General features: G+C 38.3%; 1 protein-coding gene across 12 annotated transcripts in view; it reads left to right on the forward strand.

Moving 5' to 3' along the window:
* The window catches only part of Cadps2 (calcium dependent secretion activator 2), a 542,247-nt gene that overhangs the window by 471,445 nt on the left and 54,460 nt on the right, over positions 1 to 16,342 (forward strand). For 7 of the 12 annotated variants that reach the window (XM_036180974.1, XM_036180979.1, XM_036180976.1 and 4 more), the window contains 3 exons: positions 3,575 to 3,730; positions 5,105 to 5,252; positions 12,403 to 12,477. In XM_036180974.1, the coding sequence (XP_036036867.1) occupies positions 3,575 to 3,730; positions 5,105 to 5,252; positions 12,403 to 12,477 (379 nt within the window). Of the gene's footprint in view, positions 1 to 3,574; positions 3,731 to 5,104; positions 5,253 to 6,042; positions 6,058 to 12,402; positions 12,478 to 16,342 lie in introns of all 12 variants that reach the window. The other 5 variants (XM_036180978.1, XM_036180981.1, XM_036180972.1 and 2 more) reach the window with 1 other exon arrangement.

The following is a 16,342-nucleotide window of genomic DNA, read 5'->3' on the forward strand; positions in this document are numbered from 1 at the left end:
ATTTTACTTATCTTCTTCCTCCTTCTCCATCTACATTGTACTAGGACAGTGTTGTGGACATTATCCTGTATAATTTAGTTTCTTATTGCTATTCTGTTAGCTTGGAGATTTGTGTGAAACCTGAGCCCTTTTGTTGTTGTTGTTGTTGTTTCTGGGACCCTTTACAAAGTGAGGTAAATCTGAAGACAGGGATCATGGCAAGTGGGTAAGGATAGCTTCATTGTCATAGGTGAATAAAAAAATGTGTTTAACAAGTTGATCACCATGATATTTACCAAGATTATCAGATTCTTTTTGTCATAGTGACCATGATCATTCATGATGTTATGATGTTATTGCCATTTGCATTTTAAATTGGTGTATGTTTATTGTACAAGATGGTGGGTTTCATTATGAAAGTCTCTCACACATGTATCATATACTTTACTCTGATTCATCTTCCCCTACCCTTCCTGTCCCTTTCTCTCCCAGTGGTCCTGTTCCCAAATAGTTTCCCCTTCTGCTTTCAGGTTTTTTTTTTTTTTAAGTCTAAATTCAGAGTATGGGCAACACCATGTGACACTGGTCTTTCTGAGCCTGGCATACTTCACCTAGCATAATGGTCTCCATTTGTATTCATCTTCCTACTGTTTGATTCAGTTTTTGATGTTTTGTTATAAAACACGAAGGAACCAGAAACATTTCCATTTTGTGTTAAAATTAAAGATTTGACTACTAGTCCAGTGAAAAAGTACATTGAGCAACTAGATTAAGGTCAGTAAGAGAGCAAGCTGATAATGGAGGCCCTAGATTTGATCCCAACACCACAAACAACAAACAAAAAAGTGGCTTTGGCAAAGTTGCCCAGAGTGGCATTGCAGCCACTCTGTCTGATGTGTAGCAGTACTGGCCATCTATCATCAGTAGCTTCTTGGGCAAAGGAGCAAAGGCGATGCCAGTGCCTCTTGGGACAGGAATGAACCATACAACACAGACCCACAGTGGCCTGTCACCTTGCATGGAACAGTATGGGGCTTGCCAATCTTCTTTCCCAAGTATCCTCTCCATAAAGGGATGGTGGAAGGCTTAGCTAAGATGACGGCCCCTTGGATGACAGGGGCTACTTCCTTGGAGCACTCAACACCAAAACCAACATGACCATTGTAGTCCCTGATACAGACAAAATCCTTGAACCTGGCTTACTGGCCAACCTGCTTCTGCACTGGCATGATCCTTAGAATGTCATATTTTAAGGATGAGCCCAGGAAAAAGTCAATCAGGCAGCCCACCTTGGTGATGGGAATCTACTCCTTGTCTTCATCTTTACCTTCATGATCCTGGCAGCCTCGACTATGACCAGGGCCCCTTAAGACAATTGAAGAATCCTCCACAGAAGCTGCTGCATCCTCATAATCCTGGGCCCCCAGGTCCAGCTACACCAGAGTCATCTTCCATATTGGTGTTTTCCCAGAAAAGAAGAAGACTCCTAATTTTTTTAAAGAAAGATCCAAATGAGTCCTCTCCTCTTTCTTTCTGTAGATAGAATCATCATTTGGGAAGGTGTAGTACAACAGATGATTGTCATTTGTCATACAGATGAATGCCATTAAGATGCATTTCTACTGACTTAGGAAATTATATCAGCATCCATTATTCACATTTGAGTTCTTTAATCTGTAAGTAATATTTTTAGGACTAGGTCACTGATTAGAAATAATTTTAAATGAAAAGTCTCTGAATAAATTGCAGGTTATCTGTACCAAATCCAGAGAAAACCTATTTATATTTTTTTCATCTATTTAATTATAACAAACAGTTATTTGACCAATTAAATTCCCAATTAGACACATTTATTGCCTCTAATTTTAGCATAGCATTAAGCAGAAGAATAGCATTCACGTCTTTATAAAGTATAACTCACATTTTGCATAAAAATCTTAATAGAATTGTCTTGACTATGAGTTTTTTTGTTTTGTTTTGTTTTGATGATAATTTTGTTGGTGGTGTATTGCCAAAGCGTGCACATTTCTAAAGTTACATTCTTCCAAATTTTATAAAGCAGGTTTGCCTCTTGCCAAGTACATCCAATTAGAACACAGATCTTCTCACTGAACCCTGTGGATGTATGTGGGGAGAATGCCTTTCATTCTTCTCATGTCTTTCTTGTACATGTGATCCATGTAAAGAGGGTGTTGTATTACACATTTCTCACAAGAGTGTCAGCACAGCCTTGTCAGGTCTTTATTGATGCTGCATCCAGCACACACTAAGGTGCAGAGACAGTCAGTCAGTAAAAGTCTGTGTGTGCTATTCAGTTTTGTCATGATTGGTCCCTTGAGAACTTAACTCTGAAGACAACTTGGCTAGGCCAGGAGATCCTGAGAAATTCCTGGCAGAATGGATAGGGATAGCAACTTAAATTGGAGATAGAGCTGAGACACTAAGGCCAGGGTGCAGGGCAGAAACCAAGCTTTTAATTAGCCAGGGCAAGGGTGATTTTTCTAAAACTCGCCAATTAAGATATATTTAGCTCAACATTGTGGTTGTTTAACATAATTTGTTTTAAATTTTCCAGTGTGTCCTTATAATAAATGGGTTTTATTTCTTTTATTTTGTTTTGCAAAGTAAAAATACAAATTTAGGGTAATATATGTGGAGCAATTGTGAGAACATTGAGAACAAATAAATCAGACATTGCTCCATTTTTCTTTTCACTTCTGCTTTGTTCTGATTTTACAGTTGAGTCTCAATATTTTCTAATGTAGGACTATTTCACTTTCAAACATCTGTCATCCTATTAGCTGGATACTTGGTTCGTGGAAAGTAGTAATGGTATCATTCGCTCAAATAACATATGAACTCTGCTGATGATTACCTTCATACATGGTGTGAAAATACCGTTTCCTAGATTAATTTTCTCACCGTAATGAATGCTGGCTAAGTCATGCATGAAGACTGGAAATGCATGATTTTGCTGCAACTTCAGAGCACCTCAAATACTATTTCTGTGTTAGACCGTTTCCGTAATGTTAGGTTTTAATGATGAGCTAGAAGCAGCACAGAGCAGTTCAAACTGGAAGTAAAGATTTGCTTTCCCACCTAGCCTATTCTTTCCTGTGTGATCCACTCTTGTAGATAGAAGCCACAGTGACAACCAAGGCATAGATGCATGGAAAACAGCAAGGTGTGAGCATATAAATTTTCTTGCACAAAACACTTTTTCAAATCTGTAAGATAAAATAATTTTATGTATTCATCATTATCTTGGAAATTGGTAAAGAATGCTTAAGATATTTGTCTTTCTATGCACAACTTGCTTTCCTATCTTTAGTTTTCTGTACCCATCCTAGTCCTCTTTGCAAAAACTCACTACTGCATTTACTTCTTTTATACTCTTTTTACCTGACCTCATTAAGAAGATGAAAGGAAGACTTAGAAGGCTAACCAAAGAGAACACTGGATCATGAGATATTGGATGTGGTATATTCTTCACTGATGGCAATAGCGCAGAAAGGAAAATCAATGGATGGGTGGTCCATGTTGTTGTTAACACTGGAAGTTCATGATACTCTTCATTTTTCCTGTTTTCTTCTAGCAATGGCTCAACAACATCTGAAGATCTGTTTTGGAAACTTGACGCACTGCAAATGTTTGTCTATGACCTACATTGGCCAGAACAAGAATTTGCCCACCATTTAGAGCAAAGACTTAAACTTATGGCCAGTGATATGATAGAGGCCTGTGTCAAAAGGTAGATAGATGTGTTTCAAGTTGCTGCTTGGGATGCCAGCACCCATAATGCCACTTTTTACCATGTACCAATTACTTATCACAGGGAAGAACTGAATATGAACCACTGTTTCAAAATGTACTGGACATGACATTCTCCGGACCTTAATTCTGAGAACTCATGTCATTAATGAACTCAATCTGATGACTGTTTTCGGGTCTCCCACCCATTTCTCTAATCAGTAGCACCTACACCATATTAATCACATCTAACACACATATCGCTCTGGGAGTACTGTGCTTTGTATTCTCAAAGTAGCATCTCCTGAGACATATGGAAATGGTCTATTGAGTTCTTATACCTTATGTATGGTGTCTGTGGCCTGATAAGCTCAAAATACAGTTAGCACCATCCTCATTCCAAGGTTACTCACTGCTTTCTGGAATTTGCTAGCTACATCAGACGGTATACCACCGTGCATTCCTCGCCACCTAACCAGAAATAAATTAAAGACTTCAGAGTCCTGCAAATGTACTTCCATTGTTAAACAGTTCTTACAGAGTCATCACTGTATGCTAATAAGTCCAATGTCTCCAGTGCCTCTACTTATGATGTATTTATATATGTGTCTTTGAGTTTGGGGGGGAGTACACCTGAGTAACACTCAAATATTAATTGGAACAACTGTGTACCCCTAAACACATTGAGCCAGAAAGTCTAGTTCTTAGAATAATGTGAATGCCTCCTATGGCAAGATTGTGATTTGGATTATTTAATTTTTGAAACTCAGCTATGAGTTTCTCAAGTCTCAAATCTGTAGGTCAGATTATGGTAGTGGTAGGGTCTTAAACAAAGACCAATCTAAATGCCCTGTTTTACAAGTTTTTACCTGAATTAAGAGACAATTGAAATTACTTTAGAGAATTGTGGTTTTCTGTGGTTTATGACCAAGCTGGTACGTTTTTGTTTTGTTTGGTTCTGATCTAACACACAGGAAGTCTTCTGCTTAAGTGCAAAAAGAACATGTAGTGTTTCTACTTGGATATGAACTTACGCAATAAGTAAAATGATGATTTTTCCATTAAATATAGTATATTAGATATCACCACAGGCTTCATTTGGGTGTCTGCATTGTCTTGAGTGGCTGCATAAATACCACCTGGTGAAGAACACTTAAACTGTGTTCCTCTATAGAAACATTTGAATCTAACCTTTATTTGAGACACGTGCATAGAACATCCTACCTGGCCCAACCCCCACTCCCTAGCTCCATCATACTACTTAATCTGTATCTGCATGTCTTATATTATTATCTTGTAGTATTAATTTCACACTTCCAAATGGGTGAAACGTATTGTCATGATTTCTTACTCCAATTCGTGTTTTAATAACTAGAACAAGAACTGCATTTGAACTCAAGATGCAAAAGGCAAACAAAACAACTGACTTGCGCATCCCAGTTTCCGTGTGCACCATGTTTAATGTATTAGTTGATGCTAAAAAGCAAAGCACCAAGCTGTGTGCCCTGGATGGAGGACAGGAGGTAAGTCCTAGGGAACAGCAGTGCAGCAGGGAAGACCCTCTGCTCTGGACAGCCCTTCCTTTTGTATCTAAGCCTGCTAAAACTTCCCAAGTGGTCTTTAATTTCCCAGATACCGTTTTGGTGTTGACTATTTACATAAGCTGTGATTGTTACAAGCAAATGAGAAAGCTAAAACCCTGCCTACTTTGTTTATGCAAATTTAGAAGACTCAGAGTTTGCATCCATAAAAGCAAGTCACAAAAATTATAGCATATGAAAAACTTTATTTATACAAAAGTTTCCTTTTTTAAGGATCAAGTAGACAATAGTTACTACTGGGCTGAGTGAGACCGCTTTGTGGGTAAAGGTCTCCAAACTTGCCATCAAACCCAGTGACCTCAGCTTAATCCTTGGGACCCAGTAGTGGAACTGGGAAAGCTACAGGTTGTCCTTTGACCTTTACACAATGCCCAGGCACCCACCTCCACCCCACCAACATGCATACAAAACAAATTAAAATGCAATTTAAAATTTAATAAAAGCATTAGTTCTCATGAATACAAATTTCATTATTTCACTCTTAATTTTTGTTTGTTTAATTAAACTCAAAACTGCAACATCATCATATCTCATAATTCGGTTTTGTTGAAAGTGGTGATTGGGTGAAAATGGATCTGTATTTTGGAGATTTATGTGTTTATATTGACATTTTGTGTCGTTTTCTGTTGTCATTACTTTTTTCATCATTTCTTTGTTCTTCCCCATGTTCTCCCTCATCATTATTTTATTTTTCCTTCATCACATGATCCAGTTTAGGAGTCAATGGGTAAGTGTCTTGTTTTGGTTTGGATTTTTCTATGTTCATGGGGGGTAGGTGGATGTTGTTTGTTTTTGAAAAAGCACATCTTCATTTAAGAATTATGTACATTTTTTTTTTTTCGAGACAGGGTTTCTCTGTGGTGTTTTGGTGCCTGTCCTGGATCTCATTCTGTAGACCAGGCTGGCCTCGAATTCACAGAGATCCTCCTGGCTCTGCCTTCCAAGTGCTGGGATTAAAGGCGTGTGCCACCACCACCCGACTTAGAATTATGTGCTTTTTGCTTTCATCTTTTCTATTTTCAAGGGTTTTTTGTTTTTTGTTTTGTTTTTAGGCATCAGTGTATGTATCTACAAAGTTAACACCATGTAAATACTGTACTTTAAAAGGTGTCAAACAGAAACTTTTTCTTTCAGGCTACAGAGTCTAAGAACTACTTTTATACTTTTAAAAGATAAAATTATTTAAAGCCAAATGAATTCACCGTCCTTTAAAGGAAAGTCTAAATAAACATAGAGGCAGGGTGACTTAATAGTTTCAAGTGTGTAGATACAGTTTATACTTCCTGCAGAATATAGAGTTGGAGCTTTAGGTGACAGTGAAGCCTGTGTCAGGGTAACTCCTAAGTATTGGTATCAGGAGGCTATACCCACAGGCAAGGTCACTTCATACTGAAGAATACAAATGTGGATTTCAGTGAGATACAGCCCCCCAATAACCTGGTACTAGCATCCACTAGTAGGGAGGAAGCAGTCTGCATCATGAGACCCACCCTCACCCATAACAGATTTGCCCTAGAGTGTATTACCTGACTTTTAAAGGTGCGGGACCTCAAATTTTCATGCAGACATGGCTGATAAGGTTGTACTCTGTGGTTGTCATTATTCAATATTTTTTCTTCTATGGCCATATTCATTCTTACAAGTCACTCTCCTGAAACCTGAAAGCCAAGTAGCATGACCTTACTTAGCTAGCAACATTACCAGGAATTGGCTAACTACAAAGGGAGCTAAGAAGACCTACTATGTGAGCTTAATTCTTATTTAACCCAGATATAGATATTAGCTATTTTGACTTCATTTATATTCATGTATATGTCCTCATATTTTACTATATGCAATTTAGGGAGAAAAATATATTCCAAATATATTCCAGTCATACAAATATATATGTAAGCAATGTATCTGCCAGTGTTACAGAATGTTCAGTAATTATCATTGTCTGATCACATACAACATGATTTATTATCTCTAATTATCCAAATGAGTAAGCAGCTGGCTTGGATGCCAATGGCCCCTAATCACCTCTTCATGTTTTCAATACCCAGATGTAAACTTTTGACTGTCTGAGAATATTATCTTAAGTGGCTTCATAAGCACATTCATTTCTCATCTAGATTATGGAATCATTTTCCCACTAATAGTGTGAGTATACTAGTTCTTCTTTTAGTATATGCACAGTACTTGACAACGTACTAGGCACTTGGTAAATATGTGTTGAGTAAATTAACAGGCTGATTTATTGCCAGTGGTTTAAAATTCTTCCCCTGTAAGAAACAATTCATTCTAGTATTTAAAAAGAGAACCAGCCACTGCACACACAAATGACAGTCACATGGCCAAATGATTCTTTACATTAAGAAGTGAGTCATGTTGAAGAGTAATCTGCTACTATTCATTATGTCTGCACCTGTACATTCTCACCAGAGACAATTAGTTCCCTACAACTTTCACACAATTAATGTAGTTCAAAATGTGCAGGTGTGAAACCTATTAGCAACCCTGAAAAGTGGTAAACAAGTGCAAAAGAAAAGGATCATATATGTTGCTTTTAATCTCCAATAAATACACTTACATAATTGTTCGGTGCCTCCCTCTGTCAGCCTCCCTCTCTCTCTCTGTGTCTGGCTCTCCCTCTCTCCCACCTCTCTCCTTTCCCCCACCTCTCTGCCAGGTTTTGAAATTGTTGTTTCAGAAAGAAACGAAGTTGCTCACAAAACTAGATCAATGGACAATTCAGAACCATGTAAAGCATATACGACATAGTTAAACCTAGCAGAAATGAAGTGAATTCACTGAACTCCCTGGTAATTTGTTATTAATATATTTTTGTTGATGAAATAAAAAATTCCCTCCACTCCTGACCACACCAAAGACCTGCTTTTGTCCCCAGATTGCAAATCTATTTTCTTATGTGCCACATGATGATGTAAAGGTGCTCTCCAAGGCCCAGAATAGGGTTTAATGAAGTGATTAGTGAGTGAATGGTCTACTCATGTGACAGATGTTTATAATGAGTCAGCAGACTTAGGCCAGTCCCTCAGGACAGATGTTGAGATCATAAAGCACCACATTGTTTGGAATCCTTATTATCCATTACTGAAGAAAAGCAGATGACTGCCTATGCTGTAGACATTCATCTGCCCTCAACCACTCCACCCTGGTCCCATTGACTGTGAACGAAGATGTGAGAATATGAACAAATTAATGAGTAGCTCAGGTGAGCCAGGGGTCCTGCTTCTACAGGATTAGTTATCAATTAAAGGGGAATGTTCCCATTCCCAGAACAATTGAACCAATCCTAAATAAAATGCAACCCAAAAGAAGGGCCAAATTCTAGGCTGCACTGTATTTGGTTAATCTCCATTTCTAATATATTTGCATGTGAACAGTCCAGTGAAATGATGATATCCACCTGAGTGTCGCTATGCCAGGATTTTAAATATGCCTGGGCTCTGAAGCAAGAATTTCTAAATGAGGTTGGGGATTTAGCTCAGTGGTAGAGCGCTTGCCTAGCAAGCGCAAGGCCCTGGGTTCGATCCTCAGCTCCACATTAAAAAAAAAAAAAAAAAAAAAAAAAAGAATTTCTAAATGATTGTCCAAATGTAAATTGAGGTTCATTCTCAGAAGGAGAAAGATATAACCTGTTTGCTTTTGAGGGCAGATGTGGGGGAAAAAATCAGCTTGCAATTGAACTACACTCTGCCAACACTGTGTTCTTGGACTAGCAGTCCAATAAGAAATAGCCTAAAAAGAATATTTTAAAATAAGTAAGTGTCAATGTTTTTAAAAGAATTTGTAGAGATTTAGAGCTAAGGAGATGGCTTAAAAAGCAAAGTGCTTGCTATGAGAGCATAAGGACCTGAATTCAGTCCCCTGAAGGCACCTGCAGATGCCTGGGGTGCAGAATTGCACTCTGAGATCAGAAAGGCAGAAACAGAAGAGCCCCGGGGACTTGTTGGCTAGCATATCTAGTCAATTGGAGATCCTCAGACCAATGATAGACCCTATATCAACAAACAAGGTGGAAAACTCCTAAAGAATGGCTCAAGGTTGTCTTCTAACCCATACATGCATGTGTATACACACCTGTACACACATGGTGCAGACAGACAGACAGACACACACACACACACACCATTTATAGAAGTTTTTATAGTGGAGAACAAAAACTTTCAAAATTTTTGTCAACAATGTTATCTGTTCATTGAAGTGAAAAACAATGTATCAGTTTTAGCTTAAGCAATAAAATAGCTCTGCAGAAAAATTCTGTTTGTTGCTATGTTGTGATTTAGAGTGTTACTTTTTAATCTTTGAAAGCTATGAAGTCTATTGAGTAACTGACTGGCTTTCTTTTAGCTATCTTGGCATACCCATATAACACATACATATGGTTTGCTTCTTTGCATAATGAATACATAAAGTATGGATGTTCACACTACATCCTGGCTGATGGGATGAATTTACAGTAGCAGACTCCCATATTGTGTTAATCTAAGTGACCCACCCCCATATTTGTTGGCCTCTGGAGTAATACATTAAAGATATATACATTTTGATCCTTTTGTTTTTCAATTTAACTTCACTCATTCTTATACATCTGTTTCTATCTATCTCTCCTTTTTTCTTTTCTCTCTCTCTCTATGTCTAGATCAGGGATCAAAGAAAGTACACCCAAGAGTTGACACTATCAGAATGTCTTGACTGCATTGACTTTCTGAGCCTTTCAATAGGAGTATAAACGGCTTCTTGAGTAGCTCACCACTGATTTTAAGAATTGCCAGGATTAATCCAATGCAAAAATTTAACATGTAGACCTCTACTATCTTATATGTAATAGCATTCTGAGGATATTTTGTTCTGTAAGAGTCAAAATATGGAAACTGGAGAGATGTCTCAGTGGTTAAAAGCAGTGGCTGTATTTCTAAAGGATCTGAGTTCAGTTCTTAGCACCCATATGTTGGTTCACACCATCTATAACTCCAGACCCAGGAAATGCATGCCCTCTACTGGCTTCCTGCAGCACTAAGCATAAAAGTAATGCACAGACATAAATGTAAGCAAAACACCCATACACATAAGAAGAATAAATGAAATAAAATATTTTTTAAAATATTTAAAGAGTTTTTTAAAATATTTAAAGAGTTGAAATATGAAATATATGGCAATTAGAGCATTGAGGCCAAGGCATGTTTAAGAAGACCTTTGAGAGTCTGCATGCCTCAGTAACACCTGTTACTGCTTTCCATTTTAGTGGGATATATGGTGCTGCATGTCCATCTCCTGTATCTCTTTCCAGTTCCACCCCACAGTGGGGCCATGACTGCTGTTTCATTCCTTTGTGCTGCACAGACACAGGTCCAGAGCAGGGGTATGAAAGGGGAGAGGCAGAACTCATTTGCATAAGCTTTTTCACCACCCAGTTACTTGTGCAGCTTTTGGCTGGAGCTGGGAAGCCGTTTTGCAAGGGTGTCTGTTGGGTCTCACCCTACAAATCGCGTAGTCGGAGTGCTAAAACTATTGCATTGGCCCTGAAGCATGCTCATGGCCCAGAGCACCAACTGTTTAAGTGAATCTCAGTCTCAACTACCTACCAGTCAGCTTGTTTAGCTGAACTTTGTTTTTCTTTGTTGTCTCATTCCCTATGCCAACTTTGAACATTGCAACTCTCCTGCAGTGTAAATTCACCCATTAGGCCCAATGCCCGTTCTCTTTGTCCTCTGGGGAACAAAGCTATGGGAGTCAGCATGGCTTTAAGTGAACCAGACAAGCAGTCCATACCCAGAAAGCTCAGTGGTCATGTCCATGTGGTTCATTTGAGACCAGTGTCAATACTCAGACAGAGACAGAGACGACAGAGAGAGGAAACAAAGAGAGAAAGAGAATAACTTAGAACCTTCAGCATTATGCTTCATTATTTACACAAGTAGATGATGACCACTCTTAACTCTTAGAGCCCTTGAGGGTATGGGGATCACTCCCTTGTATTCCAAAGCAAGCCTGAGTTGATGTTTTGTTCTGTGTGGAAACTTTGAGACATGTTTTCCGAAGAAAGAAAAAAATAGCTTTCAAATACATAGAACTTAGGGAACCATTCAGCTAGCAGCTGTGAAGTTGGTCTAATGTTTATCCTGCCACGAGGACTTTCAGTCTGTGCATTATGCTCCTGTTCCTAGAAGCCTCGGATCATCCGGATAGGGTTAGTCTTTACAAGTCGCATTTTCTGTGAAGTGGCCATTGGGGACAATCTGCTGTCAGATAAATGCTTCCAAAGAATGAACTACTGTTTAAATAGATGCCATGGAAGCCCAAGCTTCTGCGAACTTAATAAAGGAATCTTCTAGTAATCTCTCTAAAGAAAGCAAAAGCAGGAGTCTTTCAGGTTTATTTTAAATACATCTTTTTTGTATTTATTTAAAGACATCTTGTTCATGAGGAAGCAGTAATAAAGCTATGGGGAGTAGTGTTGTTTCATTGTACCTTTTATGGCCGATTAATTTGTTACCATCTAGTCCCTTTTGTTGATGAAATTTTAATTTTGCCCTTGCTTGAGCATGTCGTAAGAATTGTATACGCTGCTGCTCCTGGGCTGACAAAAAGTCCTTTTAGGGAGAACAATCGGGAGTGCATTTTATTTCTAGGGCACATTTAAAATAACTTTTGAATGAGAGTTGTCACACATGAAATGCTGTATTAATTAAATCTTTTTTGAGTCTCCTTGCTTCTCTGGCTAAACCAACTCTTTAGAAAAATACAGGGCCACCTTCATTACAGAGGAGAAGACAAAAAGTACCCTTCACATTCCTCCGCCTGAATAAGGATAAAAACTCAATTCAACCCCCGTAATAACCCCATTAGCTGCTTAACTCAACAGTGCACATGGGAAAATTTTCCAACCGCAATGTGGAAAGTGTTGACTGGATGGATCGTTGTCAGAGCTTTGTTCTTTTAACGTACAAAATGATCATTTTAAGTAAATTTGATATGCCATAACTAGTAGCTTTAGAGCAGTCGCGACTTACAACAAAGAAGTCATGTCTGTATCCACTAATGCATTTTGTCTTTTAAAACCTAGCAACAGTACCATTCAAAAATAGATGATTTGATTGACAACACTGTGAAAGAAATCATTGCACTGCTAGTTTCAAAGGTAATGTATCATTTTTTTCATCTTTGCAAGTAAAATTAAGAAATAAGCTTTGAGAATTTTTAGACATATCTCTTATATTTCTAAATACATAAGTGTGAAATTGTAGTTTAAAAAATAAATGTGGATTGGGGTGTCACGTGGTGGCAGAGTGACTACCTGGCATGTACAAGGCCAAGGATTCAATCACTGTCAATACAAAATAAGTAAATACATGCATGTGTACACATACACACCACACACACACACACACACACACACACACACACACACACACACACAGCAAAGTTGTTTCAGTTTTAAGAAAAACTTCAAACAAAAAAATAAACACTATATCAACAATGTGGGGATTGGTTTGTTTGATTGCTTATGTGAAGAGTTTTGCAAGTGTTTTCCCTTGAAAAACAATTCTTCTTTTCGGGAATCTCTTATTATATCACATTCATGCTCCTTGTTTTACTTCCGAATCAGATCTGAGTATCCTCAGTCTTTGAATTTAGCTTGTTTATTCTAGTGACATCCCTAGGGCTGGAGACCCAGCCTTAAACACAGACAAAGCTGGCAGGGTAGTATCAGAACTTCACTCCAAAAATTTTCTCCTCTGTGTTTGGAATACCTTTGATGAAGGCAATAGCATTTCATTGTATTCATGAAAATCAAGAATAAATGGCTTTGCCATTTAGCCAGTATGTGACTTAGATGACATTAACGCATACCAAATGGCCACAGGTAGCATTTGTAATGACTAGGCATGTTCAGAGAGGCATGGCCACAAAACATAGGTGTCATTTGAAATCAAAAGCTTCCTAAGGAAGAGGTGCTGACAATACCAGGAACCAGAGATTGAGAAGTCATTGGCTAATGGGTTCAAGGTCCCAGCCACGTGAGATATATAAAGACTTTACACTGAAAACAATTATATGTGTGGTTATTGAATCATCTAACTCAAAACACCTAGAAGAGATAAACATAAAATGGTGTCACCAGGAAGAAGAGATGATGGGAAAATTAAGTATCCTGTGTTGATAATTCAGTGTATATATGTACCCAAACATTATAAAGCCTGTAAAGATTGCACAGTTATTACTTGACTTTTAAATGGTGGAGAAAGAAAATGGATATTCTCTAAGTGGCACATGAATACTAGCAGTTGCATCTGGCCCTTGAAGGCTTTATGCCAAAGAAGTTCAGAGCAGACTTTATAAAATAACTGAAAGGATTCATCTGCTGCAAAGAAAAGCCAACACCAGTTTTATAAGTAAGGGATATGTTGTTTAGATGACAATATAAAAATATCGATCTTCACCAGGCATGGTGGTGCATGTCTTTAATCTCAGCACTCAGGAGGCGGAGGCGGGTAGATATCTATGAGTTCGAGGCCAGCCTGGTGAGTTCCAGGACAGTCACAGCTGTTACACAGAGAAACCCTGTCTTGAAAAAACAAACAAAAATAATTAATCTTCATTAATAATTTAAGGAGTGCAGATACCAGTTTTTCCAATAAATGAGCTTCGATGATTTTAAGTTAACACTGTTGAAAAACGTGAAGTGAGCCACTCAAGTTTCATGTAAATTGTTACAGCCTATCTGGAAGGTACTTCAGAAATATCAATGCACTAAGATCCCTTTGCTTTTTTGTGTATTTCACAGTTCTCAAAGATACACAAATTATACCCATTTTGACCTTTATTGTGTCAGATATCTATATTAATTTATGATTTGGGGAATCTTAATGACAAAGTATATTTTAAAATATAGTAGCAGAAGGGTAAAAGATGAGTCCTTAAAAGGGTGATAGTGGCACACACCTTTAATTCCCACAGGCAGTTCAAGGCCAGCCTGGTCTACAGAATGACTTCCAGGACAGGTTCAAAGCTATAGAGATGCCCTGTCTCAAAAAACGGAAAAAAATAAAATAAAATAAAATTTTAAAAAATGGTGAAGTATGAAATATGGTCTGGATTTGCATTACGTCAGAAATATGCTGTTAAGAAAGGCACCCCAATGTTGACAGAGGTTATGCTGGGTAGTGAGATTATAGTTGATGTCTTTTGGTGTTTTTTTATTCTTTGTGTATGTTTCAAATTCTCTGGTAAAAGGTCTTGGAGTAGGAAACAACCATGAAGAAAAATCAGACTACTACCACCTTGTACCCATTACCTTTCTTGTTGCTCTGATCATATCCATGAGGAAGAGAACTCAAGGGAAGAAGGGTTTCTCTGGGCTGACAGTTTCATTATGTTCAGGAACGGTGACAAGACTGATCACACATGTCTGCAATCAGGAAGCAAAGCAAGAATTCCTTGAACTTCCTTTGCTCTTTCCTCCCTCCTGTTCTTCCTCACTCCTCTGATTGGATACTAGTTTCAGATGACTTGGACTTTCTCATTTGTTTGGTTTATATTTCTTTTTGTCCTTCCTGTTAAAGCTGTCGAATTTTTTTCAATTCCGCCTTTATAGACTTCTATCATAGAGATTATTTTTATTATTTCTGTCTCCTTATTAAACTTATTGTTTATGTGTTTTCCTAATTTACCTAGCTCCTGTGTTCTCATATAGTATAGTAAGCTACTTTGTTAATATACTTTATTGATTATTTCAGAATTTATAGATGCATACACTGTATTTCGACCATATTCACCTCAAATTCCTCCCCATAATTCCTCCCAGGTCCATCCAGCATCCACTCCTCATTCACACAACTTTGTGTCCTTTTTTTAAAAATTTTAATAACCACCAAGTCCAATTTGTGCTACCCATCTACTTACGGTTATGAGTCCATCCAAAGGAGCACAGTAGACCTACCAGGAGCCACACCCTTAAAGAAAACTGACTCTTATGCCCTAGATGCCTCTCTGAACATGCCTAGTCATTACAAATGCTACCTGTGGCCATTTGGTATGTGTTAGTGTCATCTAAATCACATACTGTCAGTAGGTCCTCACCAAGGGGTGTGGACTCATGAGCCCCTCCCACTCCAAGCTTGAAAGCTGACTGCATTGAACTTGAATAGCTCTTGTGCAGACAACCACAGCTTCTGTGAGTACATGCATTTAGTATTCCCATCATATCCAGAAGATTTTTCTCACTGTGGTCCTCTCCAGTCTCTGGCTTTTACAGCATCTTTATCCTCCTCCTCCTCCTCCTCCAAGATGGTCGCATTTGTGCCTGGGTACTCTACAGTTGCTTATTCAATACACTTTAACTAGTAATAAACTTCTTCATTAACTGCCTATCACTGGACAAAAATAAAACCCAATTTGTCTAATGTGGCCTAGAAGCTACACTAATCTGCGGGCATGGGAACATAAGTTTGGAAGGCAGGTGGATACTATGTCCCTTTAACAAAATAATAGTAGTAGATTCACCCCAGGAACCTATGAACTCCACAACCATGGATTCTTGGCTAGATTTACAGCACCAGGCATGCATTTCCTCCTGGGGAACAAACCTTAAATCCACTCAGAAAGAAGTTGTAAAAGGAAAGAAGAAAGAGTGGTTACTCCCCTAACATTTCTGCCACTCTTGAACCCATGGGCATAACTTGCCACACTGGTTGTTATTGAAGTTTTCAGGGTTCACAACTGTGTAAATCTGTTGATGACCTTTCCCCTCACAACAGCCTGAATAGCACTTGCCAGTATGAAAGTCAGTCACCAGCAGTGAGGAAGCTTCCTAGTCACTACAACCTTTATTTCTTCATGATCTCTAACCAAAGTGTGTGGTGTCTCCAGCAATGGGGCCTCAGTAAGCTTCTTTAAGGTGATGATTTTCAATTCTGTATCAGACACTTGTGTATTTCCTTTTTTCCTGTCTTTTTCAAGACAGGGTTTCTTTCTGTAACTCCCCTAGCTGTCCTGGAACTCAC

The sequence above is a fragment of the Onychomys torridus genome, chromosome 3 (genome assembly GCF_903995425.1).
Source record: "Onychomys torridus chromosome 3, mOncTor1.1, whole genome shotgun sequence".
Lineage (NCBI taxonomy): Eukaryota > Metazoa > Chordata > Mammalia > Rodentia > Cricetidae > Onychomys > Onychomys torridus.